This window comes from Poromitra crassiceps (genome assembly GCF_964638095.1).
Source record: "Poromitra crassiceps genome assembly, chromosome: 17".
NCBI classification, from domain to species: domain Eukaryota; kingdom Metazoa; phylum Chordata; class Actinopteri; order Beryciformes; family Melamphaidae; genus Poromitra; species Poromitra crassiceps.
This window is the reverse complement of record NC_139635.1, coordinates 30,979,117-30,992,907: the sequence shown is the minus strand read 5'-3', so window position 1 is coordinate 30,992,907 and position 13,791 is coordinate 30,979,117. Positions and strand designations below refer to the sequence as shown.

Sequence of the window (13,791 nt, the reverse complement as noted above, 5' to 3'; positions counted from 1 at the left end):
TAGTGTCCAGTGATCACGCAGCTTGCCGAGTCGAGATTTGGCTCCTTCTGGTCTGGCCTCTTGATATGCAACAGCGATTTCCTCGGTTGAAAGAATGATTAGCAATCAGCACAGAGGGTGATTAACAATTAGCCAATCAGCGTCAATAAACAGTGCAACGGGCGGGACTAACGTTGTTGTCAATTGCGTATGACCTAATAACAACAATGGCGACTGCCATAGATGAGATATACGCATCGAGGCTGTTTTAAATCGATTAAAAGTACCAATTACTTTGAAATCTGAACAGCACTCTGCTTTGAAGGCATTTATTCAAAGGGGAGATTTTTTTTTCTCAATTTCCCCACTGGATTGATGTTCTATGGAATCGCCTTGGGGGATTCCCCTCATGGAAATCGTTTAGTGCCGTGGTTCTGAAAGTGGGGTCCGGGGACTTCACTAGAATTCCAACCATAACACAATGACGGAATGTATGACTATTTTGGTATTGGGTTTCATACACTTTCTGTAATAAAACATCTAAATGACTGTCCCACTCTCCTGGCCCTGTCTTGCAGGAGCCTGGTGTTGGGGTCGTTAGGCTGATTGTGTGCACCTGGGCCCGGTGCGCTCATTGGGCTAAAGAAGACCTTCAGACCATTCAGTCTCTCTTTTGTTCTGTTTGTTTGTTTAATGTAGTTTGTGATGTCTAGTTATTTTCCCTTTAGTGTTAGTTAATAAATTCTTGTTTTAACCTTTACTTTGGTGTATGACTCCCCTTATATGTTACAAACTGGCTCAAGGAAGTAACAACTGAGGGGAGTAAGACCCCAACACCAGGCTCCTCCAAGACAGGGGAGAGTGGGAGGGTCATTACAAAAGTTAAAGTCTTATCAGATGGGGGACCCTGGGACAAAATCTTATCAAATTGGGGGTCCGTGGTCTAATTTGTGTCAGTTTATGGGGTCCTTGACGTGGAAAAGTTTGAGAACCACTGGTTTAGAGTGGAGGCAATGTCAGACTAGAAGCTGGAAATGGAGTGTAACAAGTTGACAATTATTTCTGATATCAGGCTATGCGCCTCCTGGTGGACAAATAAAAACAGCTGTTAACTAAGATCCATACCTATTTGATACTTGATTGACATCAGAGGGACGGTACCACACTTCAACCCCCACTGCGGTGTAGCCAACCGCTGCTCCAACAACAACCCAGTGAACCCTTATTCAGCTGATTCAGCTTCTTTAACCACAGCAGATACACAAGTAAACAGAATACTGTGTCAATTTACAGATTTGTATACTCTAGCCATTGTTACTGTACAGACTGAATCTTGGACAAAGAGCATGCATTGAGCCGCATCTTAAATGCTCTCTCTTGTCTCTCTGAGAGGTCAGAGCACAGTCAGCATCTCTGGAGCTGATAGGGATTCAGTGTTTTGCTCCAGGATGCTTCTTCAGATGACTGGTGGCTGGATCCCACGTCCTCTGGTTGGACAGCAGTGTCTGTAGCAGCCCAATGTTAGCAATGGCATGTAGAGTATTTTTTGAAATGGGAAATACTACTAATGAGACTGTATCAGTGGGCTGCTCAGTGATCCTTTATTGAATTATGAACGCTCTGTTAAACCTAGCGGCGTTTTTGCTGTTCAATCCAACTTTCTGGACCCTGGAGGTTTTTTTTTTCTGTTGCGCCTTTGAATGAAAATCTACTTTCCCAGCCCCGGCATTTGACTCCCCAATTCACTGCAGGCCATTTCAGGAAATGGCTTTGGTCAACCACAACTTTCTTGAGGAAAAAAAACACAACATTGTGCAAGACTGTCCATAATCAAGACTGTTGGTAATGTACTGGAAACCCAATGTCTCCACTCAGTGTATGCATGGCATCTGTCTCTATGACTCCATTTGTACTTGTTGACTTTTTTTTATAGTTTGTTTTGCAACAAAATCAGACATTCAAAAAGCAACAAGTTAATGTTGAAGACATTTGCGCCACAGATAGCTAACATAATAGAACTTGCAGACCTTGAATTCATTTTGTAACCAAAAGTGGCAAATGTATTTCCACTCCCTTGCTGCATATATCAGTATCAGTATTTAGTCATATAGTGGTTCAACACTGTCTTGACACGCCGGCCTAAATACAGTAAATTCAATATTGGTCTTCGTATATCCTTGAAGAGAGCTTCAGTTTAAGTCATTAACCCACAGTTTTTGAAGACAAATAGAAACTTGTGGTTTATTCAAGTGGAGTTTGTATTCCAGGGACCAGTGATGAAAACACACATATTTATATGGTGTGTATTTTTCTAATTTTCATATTGGCACACTCTCAAAAGTATTGAACAAAAAGAATACTGTGTTTTGAATGAAATGCAGTAAATAAGAATATCCATGTTTCTCCCTGTGAGAGTTGTGTTTACTTTGGTGGTTTGGCCTCTGGCCAGTGGAGGAGGAATAGTTTTCAGAAATAATCAGGGGGCACACTTATTACCCAGGATTCTCTTCTTAAAACGGCAAATGATACTTCATATCTTTGAGATCCCTCTTCCTTAGGAGTCTGCAGCAGTAGGGAGAAATTCCACTCGCTTTGAAAAAAGAAAGAAAGAACTAAAATAAAATGACAACCTCACACTCCATGACTCATGTTGGAGTTACAGGGGCTCAAAGCAGCTGCACTGTAAAGGTTAAGATATTTGTTCTTAATTTATTAGAGGAGTGACCTCAGTTACCAGCTTTGTAGCATTCATAAAAGCAGATGGATTTTCAGCCAGTTATACTCGTGCATGGACCTGCAGAGTACAGAAAGCTCACTACCATTATAACATTAATCATATTTACCGCTGTTGACAGCAAAGACAGCCAAAAATGTATGAGTAAAAATGGCTACCGTCGTCATGATGAATGAAATGACAGCATAGATATTCAGAGTTGATTTATTGCTGATCTAAAAATACATGGTTTGGATGGGACTTTATGAATGTATACCCTGTTCGCATGTTATTTTCTGTATTGTTTTTTGTCGTTCCTATTTCTCTGTGTGTAGCTTGATCCGACTCATCCCAGGGTTACGTTCAATGATGATGCTGGTGATTTAGTGATGACGAAGATGTTTATAATAATATTTGTCCTTTCAGGACAGAATTAGTGCCTCTATTTGTTTTTCTGATTCTGGTCCCCCATTGGTTATGGCTTCACTAAAAGAAACAGCGGTCAGCCATTCAGATGAAAATGGTCCTAACGCCTTTGGAGCTGTCAGTGGAATATTCTATATTGGCATAGTTAGTACAGTAAACAGGTAGTATCTATCCTTGTTCGCCTGTGGTCAAATGTTGTTCCATCTGTGGTTGTTTACCGTGCAACGCCATAAACGTCTTCATTCTGTAAGCTTATTCAGCTCAAACTGGACATCCTTATTTCTAGACTGAAAGTAGAGAAAATATTGATGGATCGAGGTATTATGGTTTTGTGTACGGCAAACCCACGAGAGCCACGAGGTATTTACAGTTTAATTTTAAGCTGGGGAAATTGCCCCCCTCGCATCAAAGACAATGTATACACATGTCTTAATTCGCAAATGACTCCTTGTCAAGAATGGCCTTAGCTGCTCATTTCAAACCGTAAACAAGTACCCCAGAGGGTTTAAAATAGCTCCTCGGAAATTTAATTAAATTTAAATAGGTGGCTCTCTGTGTCAATGGCGGTAACCGACTGCAGTGGCCACAGTTGCAGTTTTTGGATCAGACTTCGGATGACGTTAATAGCAGTGTACCTGTTGGTAAGAAAAGCATCCGCAATCAGTGTATAATCACTTGCAGTGTGGAGTAGAGACATACTGCTCTGTCTTTTGTCATGGTGCACTGTTTTAGCAATTATGTTGAATTTTTTTTTTTGGGGGGGGGGGGGATATATATATCCATACATATATTTGTAATGAAAATACTAGGGAAGCACATATGAGCCTCTTTGTTTGGGGTTATTCTTTTTGGGTTAAAGTCTCAAAATAATAGCCTGTCTCTAATAAGCAATAAGCAACATGTCCTTTGATAAATGCTGCCAGTGAAAACAGGGTCAAAGTGGTGAAGCTGTCATAGATAAGACAGCTGGCACAAGTGTCTAAAAATATTGCAGTCTAAAAGCCTGTCGCCTTAATTGACCAATTACTTCAAGTTTATTCAACCAACAGACAAAACAGCAACATGGCCACAGGAAAGGTCAATCTGTAGTTTATGCTACAGGCGATCAATTATACAGAACAAAACTCCAGACATGCAGCAGATAGGTATTTTGGCATAGGCCCAGTGAGGCACAGGCTATGGTTACACACTTGTCATTTTCATGTGATTTTTGAGAACGACACTTGAAAATGATAATGCATTTAGTGTAGGCTGTATTTTGTGTGTGTTCAAATCCATGTCTGCATTACTTTTTCCTGCTCTTCTACCTCCTCTCTACCGCTTTCCATTTCTCGCTGCTATACCTGCACTTCAGGCCTGACTGCATGTTGCTTTTCAATAATAGCTTGTCTCTCATATGAATCCGTTGCTCTACTTTTGTTGAACCAAAAACAAGACTACGGTACTAGATGTCCTGGCTTGCTGATGGCTGGGCTGTGGTACTACTGTAGTAACCCCGCCCCCTAGTAGCCCCGCCCCCAGGCCCTCAAAATGTTAAACCAGTAATACACCCATCAATCAAATACAGTATTATCTACAGTTGTGGGGATCTAAACCACAATATCTAGCATTTTGCTGCAGTATGGCTCACTCACGATAAAAAAAAATCCATATGACACCATAGAAAATCTGGGCGATTTGTGCGCTGATCTACGCCTTCGTTTTAGCACTCAGCATGCACTTTTAATGTTATATTTCTTGTCACACGATGTCAGCGATGAATGTGGTCACTTTCAATACAGTCATATTTGTTATTGACTCAAAGTGATCCCAGAGCAAACAGTGAGGCAGCCAAAGTGAGCTATTAGAATGGAAAATATTTCCTTGAATGGAAAACCACACCTGAGCTATAGCGCTGCTCTCAGACACAATGTCCACCAGCCAGTAAAATAGAAGGTGTAAGAACATGCACAGAGTCAAATCTCAATTTTCTGTCATGTGTGATTAGTGCCTAATGGATACTGACCACCTAGTGGATAAAACCACATGAATACAAGCTGGGACTATAAACAACACGCGAAACTGATACTATTTAGCCAAGGGGGAAAAAGAAACACTGGCTCTTTCATAACTCTTTTGCTTCATGGCAGTTAAGACAGGAATAAATATGGTATATAGTACGCTTATTTACAGAAGTCATTGTAACATTCACTCTCATCGCTTTAAGGGAGTTGAGAAGAATTCCATATTACAATGAGTGTATTTCTGTTCCGTTAGTGTGCGTGCCCCACCAAGATCTACCTCTCACATAGCGCTATATACATTTCAGCAGAGAGGCCTCTGTGCAGGGGAAGCAGGAGCAGCCTGCGGCCCCTTGGGCAGGTCGGAGGTCACCGTGTTGCTCAAGGACACTTTGACAGGAGCGGACTGTTGCGGTCTAAGTGCAGTCTAATCTGAGACCTTCCAGACACGGCGCAGTCCATCTAACAACCAGGCCACCCTGCTGCTGCATTCCCCCAGTGCCTGCACACTTACAACATCTGAGGAAACGTCTGCAGTCCCCATTTTTAGCCGGTTTTCACTCAAGGAAAGGCATTAGCCCTGGTCGAAGCTGTTCCCTATTACAGAAATAGTGGACTATATAGTGTGTTCGCCATTTTTCAACTGTTGATTTGATTCACTATATGGTCCACTCTAAAATACCCACAATGCACTGCAAATTCTAGTGAACAGTGATTGTCCCCTACATTTTCTCCCATATACAGTGCCACAATGCAATGCAGTCGTGTCTGAAACTCGTTTGATCGTTCCCCATGTAGTTCACTATATGATAAACACCACATGGGGAATAGCCAGTGAGTGAGCGAGTGAGTGAGTGAGTGAGTGAGTGAGCCATTCCGAACATGGCCTCTTGTGTCCACAACACTATGACCAGGGATGTTGAGTATACAGTAGCGCTTATGTTTTTTTGGGGGAGTTTTCACTCAACTTCATTGAGTGTAAGTTGGGCGGTGCCATGGAGACTAGGTCAGGCCTGTCATGTCTTCCAATATCCTATTGTGTATCTTAGCTTTGTTTTGTTTCCTTTATCTTTTCACTTCTATGACATGATTTTGCTTTTGCGACTTTGTTGACTAGTTAGATCGAAGTCATTCAAGACATGCCTTTGTAATGATCAAGCACTATATGAATAAACCTGGCTTGACTTAGTCGTTAGAGGGTTGAGTGAAGCAGCTGTGCCGAGGATATGTGGATATCAGCCAATTGATGCATTTCATGCTCACACTGTACTGTGAGAGAAATGTCAGAATCTTAGCTTCCAGATCCAGATGGGACCACAAAGTGCAATAGCGTTCACTTTATATTTTGGAATTTGGATGAACTGAAAGTTGACGAATTGTTTATTGGCAATGCTTATTGATGGACTTTGGCTTTCGCTTTGGGAATTTGGATTTGGCATTGTAACATGTAATTCACAGATGTCAGCATGCAATGTTTGTGTGTCAGCGTAAAGCTTATTTTCTGTACACTTAACGTTTGAATATTTCCCATCGCTAACTCCATGTCAACGTCCTTCCATGCAGGTCTATGCAGACGATGTGCTCACCAAAGAGGAACAGATAGGCCTTTTGTTCAAAGCTAAACGGAAATGTGAGGGGAACATCAAGTCAAAGCAAACGATTCCTGGTGAGTAACGTAAAACGAAAGCATGTGAGAAAATGCAATTAAACTCAACTACGTTTGGCATGTCTTCATTTAATTTAATTGAATTTCAATTCATTTAGTTTGTTTTGTGGCACTAATCTGAAAATCTGCCTGAAAACTTTTGCTGGATGGATATCTGAAGAGTGAATGTTATTGGTTCATTGCCTGCTACTTTAACCAAACAGTAATGTTTATTATGTCATGGTAGAACTGACATGAGAATTATGGCATTACAGTGTTGACATTTGTCATGTAGCTCAAATGTACCATTAATTGAGTGTGATGCTAGATAATAGATCAAATCGATACTAGGCTTGTGCTGTTTATTGATCAAAACGTGTCTTCCTTCGCAATACAGGTTCATACCACCGGGGGTAACTGAAATATTGACACTCAGTGTGCAGGCGGTTGATATGTGATGGGTTCATGGGAAGGCCACACTTCATTATGATTTGTTTTCCAATAGTCTACACTTGCTTGCATTGATTTACTGCCACCTGGAATGAGCTCCTGTGAAAAGCACAAAAGGAGATAATCCACTTTGACTATTTACAAACCATAGACTGTCAAAAGTGATGTAGTGAGTGTGCCGTCACCTGCATTCGTTTGTGCACTCCCGTTTTGAAGCCATCTTGGTTTTTTGGAGCCAGAGGTGACGTGACGTTTCTTTTAGCCATATTTGGACGAGAGGGGGTTTCCCAGAGCCGCAGCTATTGCTGCTATTGGTCCGTGATCAGCGAGCTGTGCAATCACTGGACAGGTGACCTGTCAGATTTAGATTCACTTTCATTGCCACAGTAGGTAATCAGATTACATAGCTTACGAGGAATTTGACTTAGAGTAAGTATGCAGCCTAGTGGTCATTTCAATAGTCAGAAGACAATACAATACAGAAAGACAATCACAATTCAATACCCAAAACATAGGCTTTTTATTGTCTATTTACTCTAACCAGGTGAGTTATATAAAACATTCACCCCCTGTACTGTACAGTTGTCATGAAAGATGAAATTAGCTATAGAGGCAACCGTTGATTTTTTTACCCAGCTGTAAACATGTTTATTTATGCTGTAAAGTCTGTCATTTTAACATCGGGAGGTGAATGGGGATTTACTCGCTTTTGCAGCCAGCCTCAAGTAGCCATTCAAAGAACTGCAGTTTTGTGTACTTAGGCGCTGGCGTCAATGCGACCAAGCAAAGCTGCCCCCTCGATTTACACCTACACCTTTCCTGACATTACAATGCCTTCGTCCAGGCAGTTGTGTGTGTCAAACAGTTCCATATCCAGTTGAATGTCATTTTGATGGTTCCACTGAGGAATGTTTGCCTGCTTGTGGCTGTCTGGAGGCTGGACTGAAGGGGGAAGTTGATCCTGGGTGTATTTGTGTACTCATGGGTGTCTGAAGAGCATCATTTTCCAGCAGACCCCGATGTCTATCTCACTGCGGTTACTGTCATTTTCCATGTTGATTGTTCAGAGGAGGGTTTTGGATTCCATATACAAACCAATCATCTTTTTTTCTTTTACCCGGCACATTGTGGTCTCATTAAATTCTCAGACCCTCCAAATGATACCCCTTTGTAAATGAAACACATAATTAAAAAATGTTTATTTCCAGGCTAAGAACACCAAAGGTTTTGTTGACAGTTCCCAGTAGTTACATTGTCTCATGTAGTATTGCTCAACTGTTCATGCTTTTGCTAAACATCCACAAAGCTTCAAATTGACTTTAGAATGACTTGAATTAGTACCATTGGAAATTGGAGGCATTAAAAAGCAGTTTGTGTAACATCCTCAGTACTTATAGGGAAAACGAGAAGCGTGTGCTGTTTCTGACAGCGTATTGATCAGAATGGCCATAGACGCTAATGCAGAGCAGAGCACTCAAGACACACGTCATCATCATCATCATCAGGCCGTTCTAACATGAGAGTCTGGGTTCCTCCTCTGACCAACGTCAGGCCTAATGCAGCCTGACATGGCAGAGATGTGAGCTATAGGCATGACACTTTCTCACGCATCTGCAGGTACTTTTGTAGAGGAGGCTGGCTCCAAAAGGGAGCCGTTCCCCATTCACCCCCATGTTAAAATGCCCGACTTTACAACAGGATTAAACATGTTAACAGTCTGGTTAAAAAAAATATTTTTTGTCTATAGCTAATTTCACCTTTCATGACAACTTTATGGAGAGTGAACTTTTTATCAAACTCACCCGTTTAGAGTAAAATAGACGAAAGAAAATACTTTTTGGGAGTGATTGACAGGCCGCCTGTCCAGTGATCGCGCAGCTTGCCGGTCACGGACCAATAGCAGGCGCGGAGGCTGTGAGCTCACGGCGCCATCTCGTGCGAGCTGCGCAAGAACCCCAAGATGGTGACGGCCACACTCCCATATATATCTAGGCTTCAAAACACGAGTCTCAAAACCAATTGGTGACATCACGTTGACTCCATCCATATTTTTTTTATATTATATTTTTTATATGGTTTAAGATTTAGCCTAGATGTTTAGATTTATTTTCAATCTAATTTACCTCCTACATCAAAGTAGAAATGTCATGCAATAATCTTCAATTGAATGAAATACTTGAAAGTGGCACTGTAGTAGGTTCACGCCATATTTCTGGGTAAACAAAAATTGCAAAATAAAACTCTAATTGTAGACGTTCATGAAGATGTGACACAGTGTTACCTTGTGGCTGCAGTGGCTGGGTGGGTGCAATACATGTTGCTCTCTCTCTCTCTCTCTCTCTCTCTCTCTCTCTCTCTTTCTTTCTCTCTCTCTCTCTCTCTCTCTCTCTCTCGCCCCCTACATTTGGAAGGATGTTGACACTGAATCTAGCTACTTTCTCATGAGACACTAATTTGCCCATAGGGGAATCATGTTGCCTGGGGCTCCTGTGACATGCTGATTTTGGGGGGGGGGGGGGGGGGGGGGGCTCCAGAGCCGACCGCTGTATCTGACCTGCATGCAGTACCTGATGATGTTAGCCGAGTGGATGAGACTTAGCCTTTATGTGGTGGCTTTTTTCTGACCGCTTTCGGAAGGTTGCACATGTCTTTCCAATCACAGCACCGTTGAAACAAAATAGGCTAAACATATTAGAGAAGAAGAAGAACAGAGCAGTCCCCGGTGTGCTTTTAAGCCTGCAAAACCACACCAGGGCTCGTTGCACGTGCTCCATTTCACATATTTATTTAATGGCACTTGGATTGCTTTTAATTCACTTCGTTTGAACTCCAGAGTCTCATCTGGTTGTTGGTAATTAAGCAACGTGGAAATCATTGAAAACCTGATTAACGGTTCGCTGTGATGTTGTAATACTTCTCCGAACGTCAAGTCGACATGTGAGATCAAGTTCAAATAGAGCATTGCTTTAACGAGCCTCGTTAGGATGACCCTAATGAGCATTTCCTTTGAAGTGGCCATTAAGGTTTGGACAGGAGTTGCTCTTGTAGTTCTGATGACTTTGGCCGAGGATACGCTGGTTTTATTTGGAAACTGGCTCATGTTGGTCTCTTCTTGTGGCGAGACCTTGAATCTGTGGGCTGAGTCAAACTCAAAGAATAGCAACTGCTGTGCATTTTTTGAGGACTTTGGCTTTTGGTCCGTATTTGTCTTGCCTGAGTCCTGCTTGACCACCCCTAGTGTATTTTTTTTCCAGCCACTGTAAACTAGTGGTTTAGCTCAACTATTATTAGCGACGTGGAGTGATGACTATTTAAAATGGGTTGCCCTGTGCAATGTAGAATTAGCTGAGAGTAATGAATTAATCTGGCTGTTCTAGTTATTTTTGAGAGAGAATTTGAGCCAAGGCCGCACCCCCAGTTTGGTTGTGTTGCAACCCTTCACGGTGAAGTCCAATCTATTTGTTGTTATTTCTCATTTGTGCTTTAAATACACAAAAGTCTCCATTACATGGCTGAGAGTGAGACAAGGTTTTCATTGAGGGAAACAGTGAGGTTTGCCTGGAGAGGACAGTGGAGGGATGTGGGTTCGAGGCCCCAGACCTTCCAGTGTGAAAATAGCTCAGCGTTCAAACTTGTGGTCTCGGTGCAGAATAACATCAGCGATCATTATAAAAGGTTGCATATATCAGGAGATCGGCACGATATGTGTTTTGACATCTGCACGTCGGAATCAAATGAGTGCGGGGGAAAAGAAAACCTTATTAAAAACCTCAGTGACATCACTAATACCAAAGTCCGCCATAGTCACGTTTATATTTAAATCATGGTCGCGGGATTTTACAGGAAATGATAGATGTGTGTGTTCGGTGTTTAATTTAAGCCTGTTAGTAGGTGGTCCTATGGTCATAAAACCTATGGCAAAAGTGAAGAGCCATTTTACTTTTACTCCCAGGATGTGTGTGGTCAGTCATTTTCAAAACGAGACGCTATTTTCCTCCCGCCAGAGTGAGAGCTCTGTGCGAATCAGTCAGCTCCACTCAGTCTACTCTTTAATTATGCCCTCCAACTGACAGGCCATTTTCAAGGCAAATAAAAAGCATGTCGTCATTGCCTCAGAAGTTTCTTTGTAACTGTGATTACAGGAATGGGAAAATAATAGATCTACAGCAAAGAGAGCATAGTTTTACTTTTATCCTTAGCTACTTATTAGTGGTCAAAATGGGGCAGATGTTTTCAATAATGCAAAATAAATGCCAAGCCATGAGGATGGCTTTTGCCAGGAATCTGTGGCGAAAGGGACTTTGCTCCCACTATCGGAGGGCTCAGCTCCACACTTTCGCTGACAATTAAGGGGACTTTCTGCTCCCAAACACGGTTCTTTCCTTTGCCGGAGAGAAGTATAGATTCATCTGTGAAAGTCTTGTGTGTTACGTTCTCCGCTGAAGAAAAGATGACAGAGTCTCAGAAGAAGCACACAGTCAGCAATCCTGTAGTAGGAGGGCATGCCGAGGAAGTGAGGGAAAAAATGTATAAAAAGATTGCACATTGGAAAGATTCCTCAACGACGTTTTTGGTTTCTATATCGTCTCGAAACACTTCAAACTGTCATTGAACGTCCTTGTTAGTACTATTGGCTCAGGGAGGAGCACTCTCAAACTAAATGTGTGAAGTTGAATGAATGGGTTTTGGTTTGCCAGTGTTCGTGTATTAAGGAATTCAAAGCTGAACATATACTGTATGAGATATAGTACCAAACATGTGTTAGTGGAAGTCAGATTGGATGGAAGTTGGAAACTGAGATCCTTTATGCTATTGTGAGCAAAAACAAGCTTAATGCGTTTATTTCCTGTCAGTGACTCGGCATACTACACTGCGGTCAGTGTTGTTTTGATTTTGCATGGAATCTAGTAAATAAGATCCATATTGAAACCAATTTCCTACAACAGAAAAAAAAAACAGCACGGGTCTCTAACAACAATGCAGCACTATGATTGTAAGTGTTTGAGTGCTGTGAATAGATCATACACTTCTAGCTGCGCACAAACATGCTCGTTCATATAGTTGTTTATTAGCTATTAGTTACGGAAATCTGCCGGGTGAAGAGGCCACCGCAGCTAACAAACAAGGCTCTAATGAACATAGATAGAATTCAGTGGATAAATTGTTATCATGCTGGAAATCCCATGATTATCAGGCCTTAATTATAGTATATTACATTGGATGTTGAATAGCCCTGCTCCAGGAGGAAGTGACTGAGGGGGCAGTTAAAAATTGTGAAGGGGCAATCCTTTTTATATAGGGGGGCACGGTGGCGCAGTGATAGCGCTGTCACCTCACAGCAAGAAGGTCGTGGGTTCGATTCCCCCCATGGGACGCAGTGGGCGCTGAGGGTGTGTCCCCCATCCCCATGTCCTCGGCGCCTACGGCCCGGGTGGGCTCGTCAAAAGGGCCTTTCTGTGCGGAGTTTGCATGTTCTCCCCGTGCTCCCCTGGGGTTTCCTCCAGATAGGAGCCCCCTGCTAAAAACATGCAAACAAAATCTTTTTATATAGTAAAACAGTAGGTTATCAGGACTGTCTGCCAAGTTTTTCTAGTCATAAAGTTCCTAGGAATCTGTAATAAACATTGTGTTTTGGTTAGGCGTCTATTCAAATGTTGAAAGTTTAGAAAGTTTGGAGTGTATAAGTAGCCTGGCTCCAGACCTTTGAAGTCTAGTGTATAAGGGCGTATGATAGAACTTATGGCCATCCACATGCTCAATTATGCCTCATAAGTTGTCATTTAACCATTTTGACCACTCAAGAATTAATTAAAAAAGATCCCTCCAAAATACCACATTAAGACATCAAGACCTTGAGGAACAGCATAGAAAAATTCATGCTGTGATTTGGTATCAAAAACCTTTGACATTTGGAGATTTCTGTAAGAAACACATTTTTCAGCGGTTGGGTGGTGAGCACTTTTATTCTGGAGATTGCTCAGAAACCCCCTTATGGTCAATATACCTAAAGGAAAGCCTAAACATCACCTGAATGTCCTACTGTAGGTCTCTAGTTTGTGGTTGAAAAGTTTCATGAAGCTGTGATTATCCTAGAGGTCACAATAGGTCATTTTGATACAGTGAAGTTAAGTTTCGAAAAATGGTCTCACTAAACGAAATGGTTACTATGGGGATTATCATCATTACACATGAATACAATTGTCCTCATTGAATGAGTCTCAGCTTTCCAGTCATACCCAATTTATGCAATTCCGAACAGCAGAATGCAAAAATATTCAAAAAGAATAGGCAAAAAGAACACATTTTTATGCTTCATGTAAAAAAAAAGTAATGTTTTTATTTTTTTATTTATCTTTTGTTTTTACCAAAAACCACATGGGATTAGCATAAAGGGGCCATTTCTGTAAAGGGGAGACTCGTGGGTACCTATAGAACCCATTCTCATTTAGCTATCTCGAGGTGAGAGGTCAAGGGACCCCTTTGAAAATGGCCATGCCAGTTTTTCCCTTCACCAAAATTTTGGCTAACTATGTAGCGTTATGACCCTGCTATCTACAGCCTCTGAAAGACAGTAATGT

At 41.7% G+C, this 13,791-nt stretch overlaps 1 protein-coding gene across 1 annotated transcript in view; it reads left to right on the top strand.

Moving 5' to 3' along the window:
- The window catches only part of pth1r (parathyroid hormone 1 receptor), a gene marked incomplete at both ends in the record, with an annotated part of 64,046 nt that overhangs the window by 30,721 nt on the left and 19,534 nt on the right, over nucleotides 1-13,791 (top strand). Inside the window, one exon of the mRNA XM_083653890.1 lies at nucleotides 6,682-6,784. Coding sequence (XP_083510016.1) covers nucleotides 6,682-6,784 — 103 coding nt within the window. The remainder of the gene's footprint in view (nucleotides 1-6,681; nucleotides 6,785-13,791) is intronic.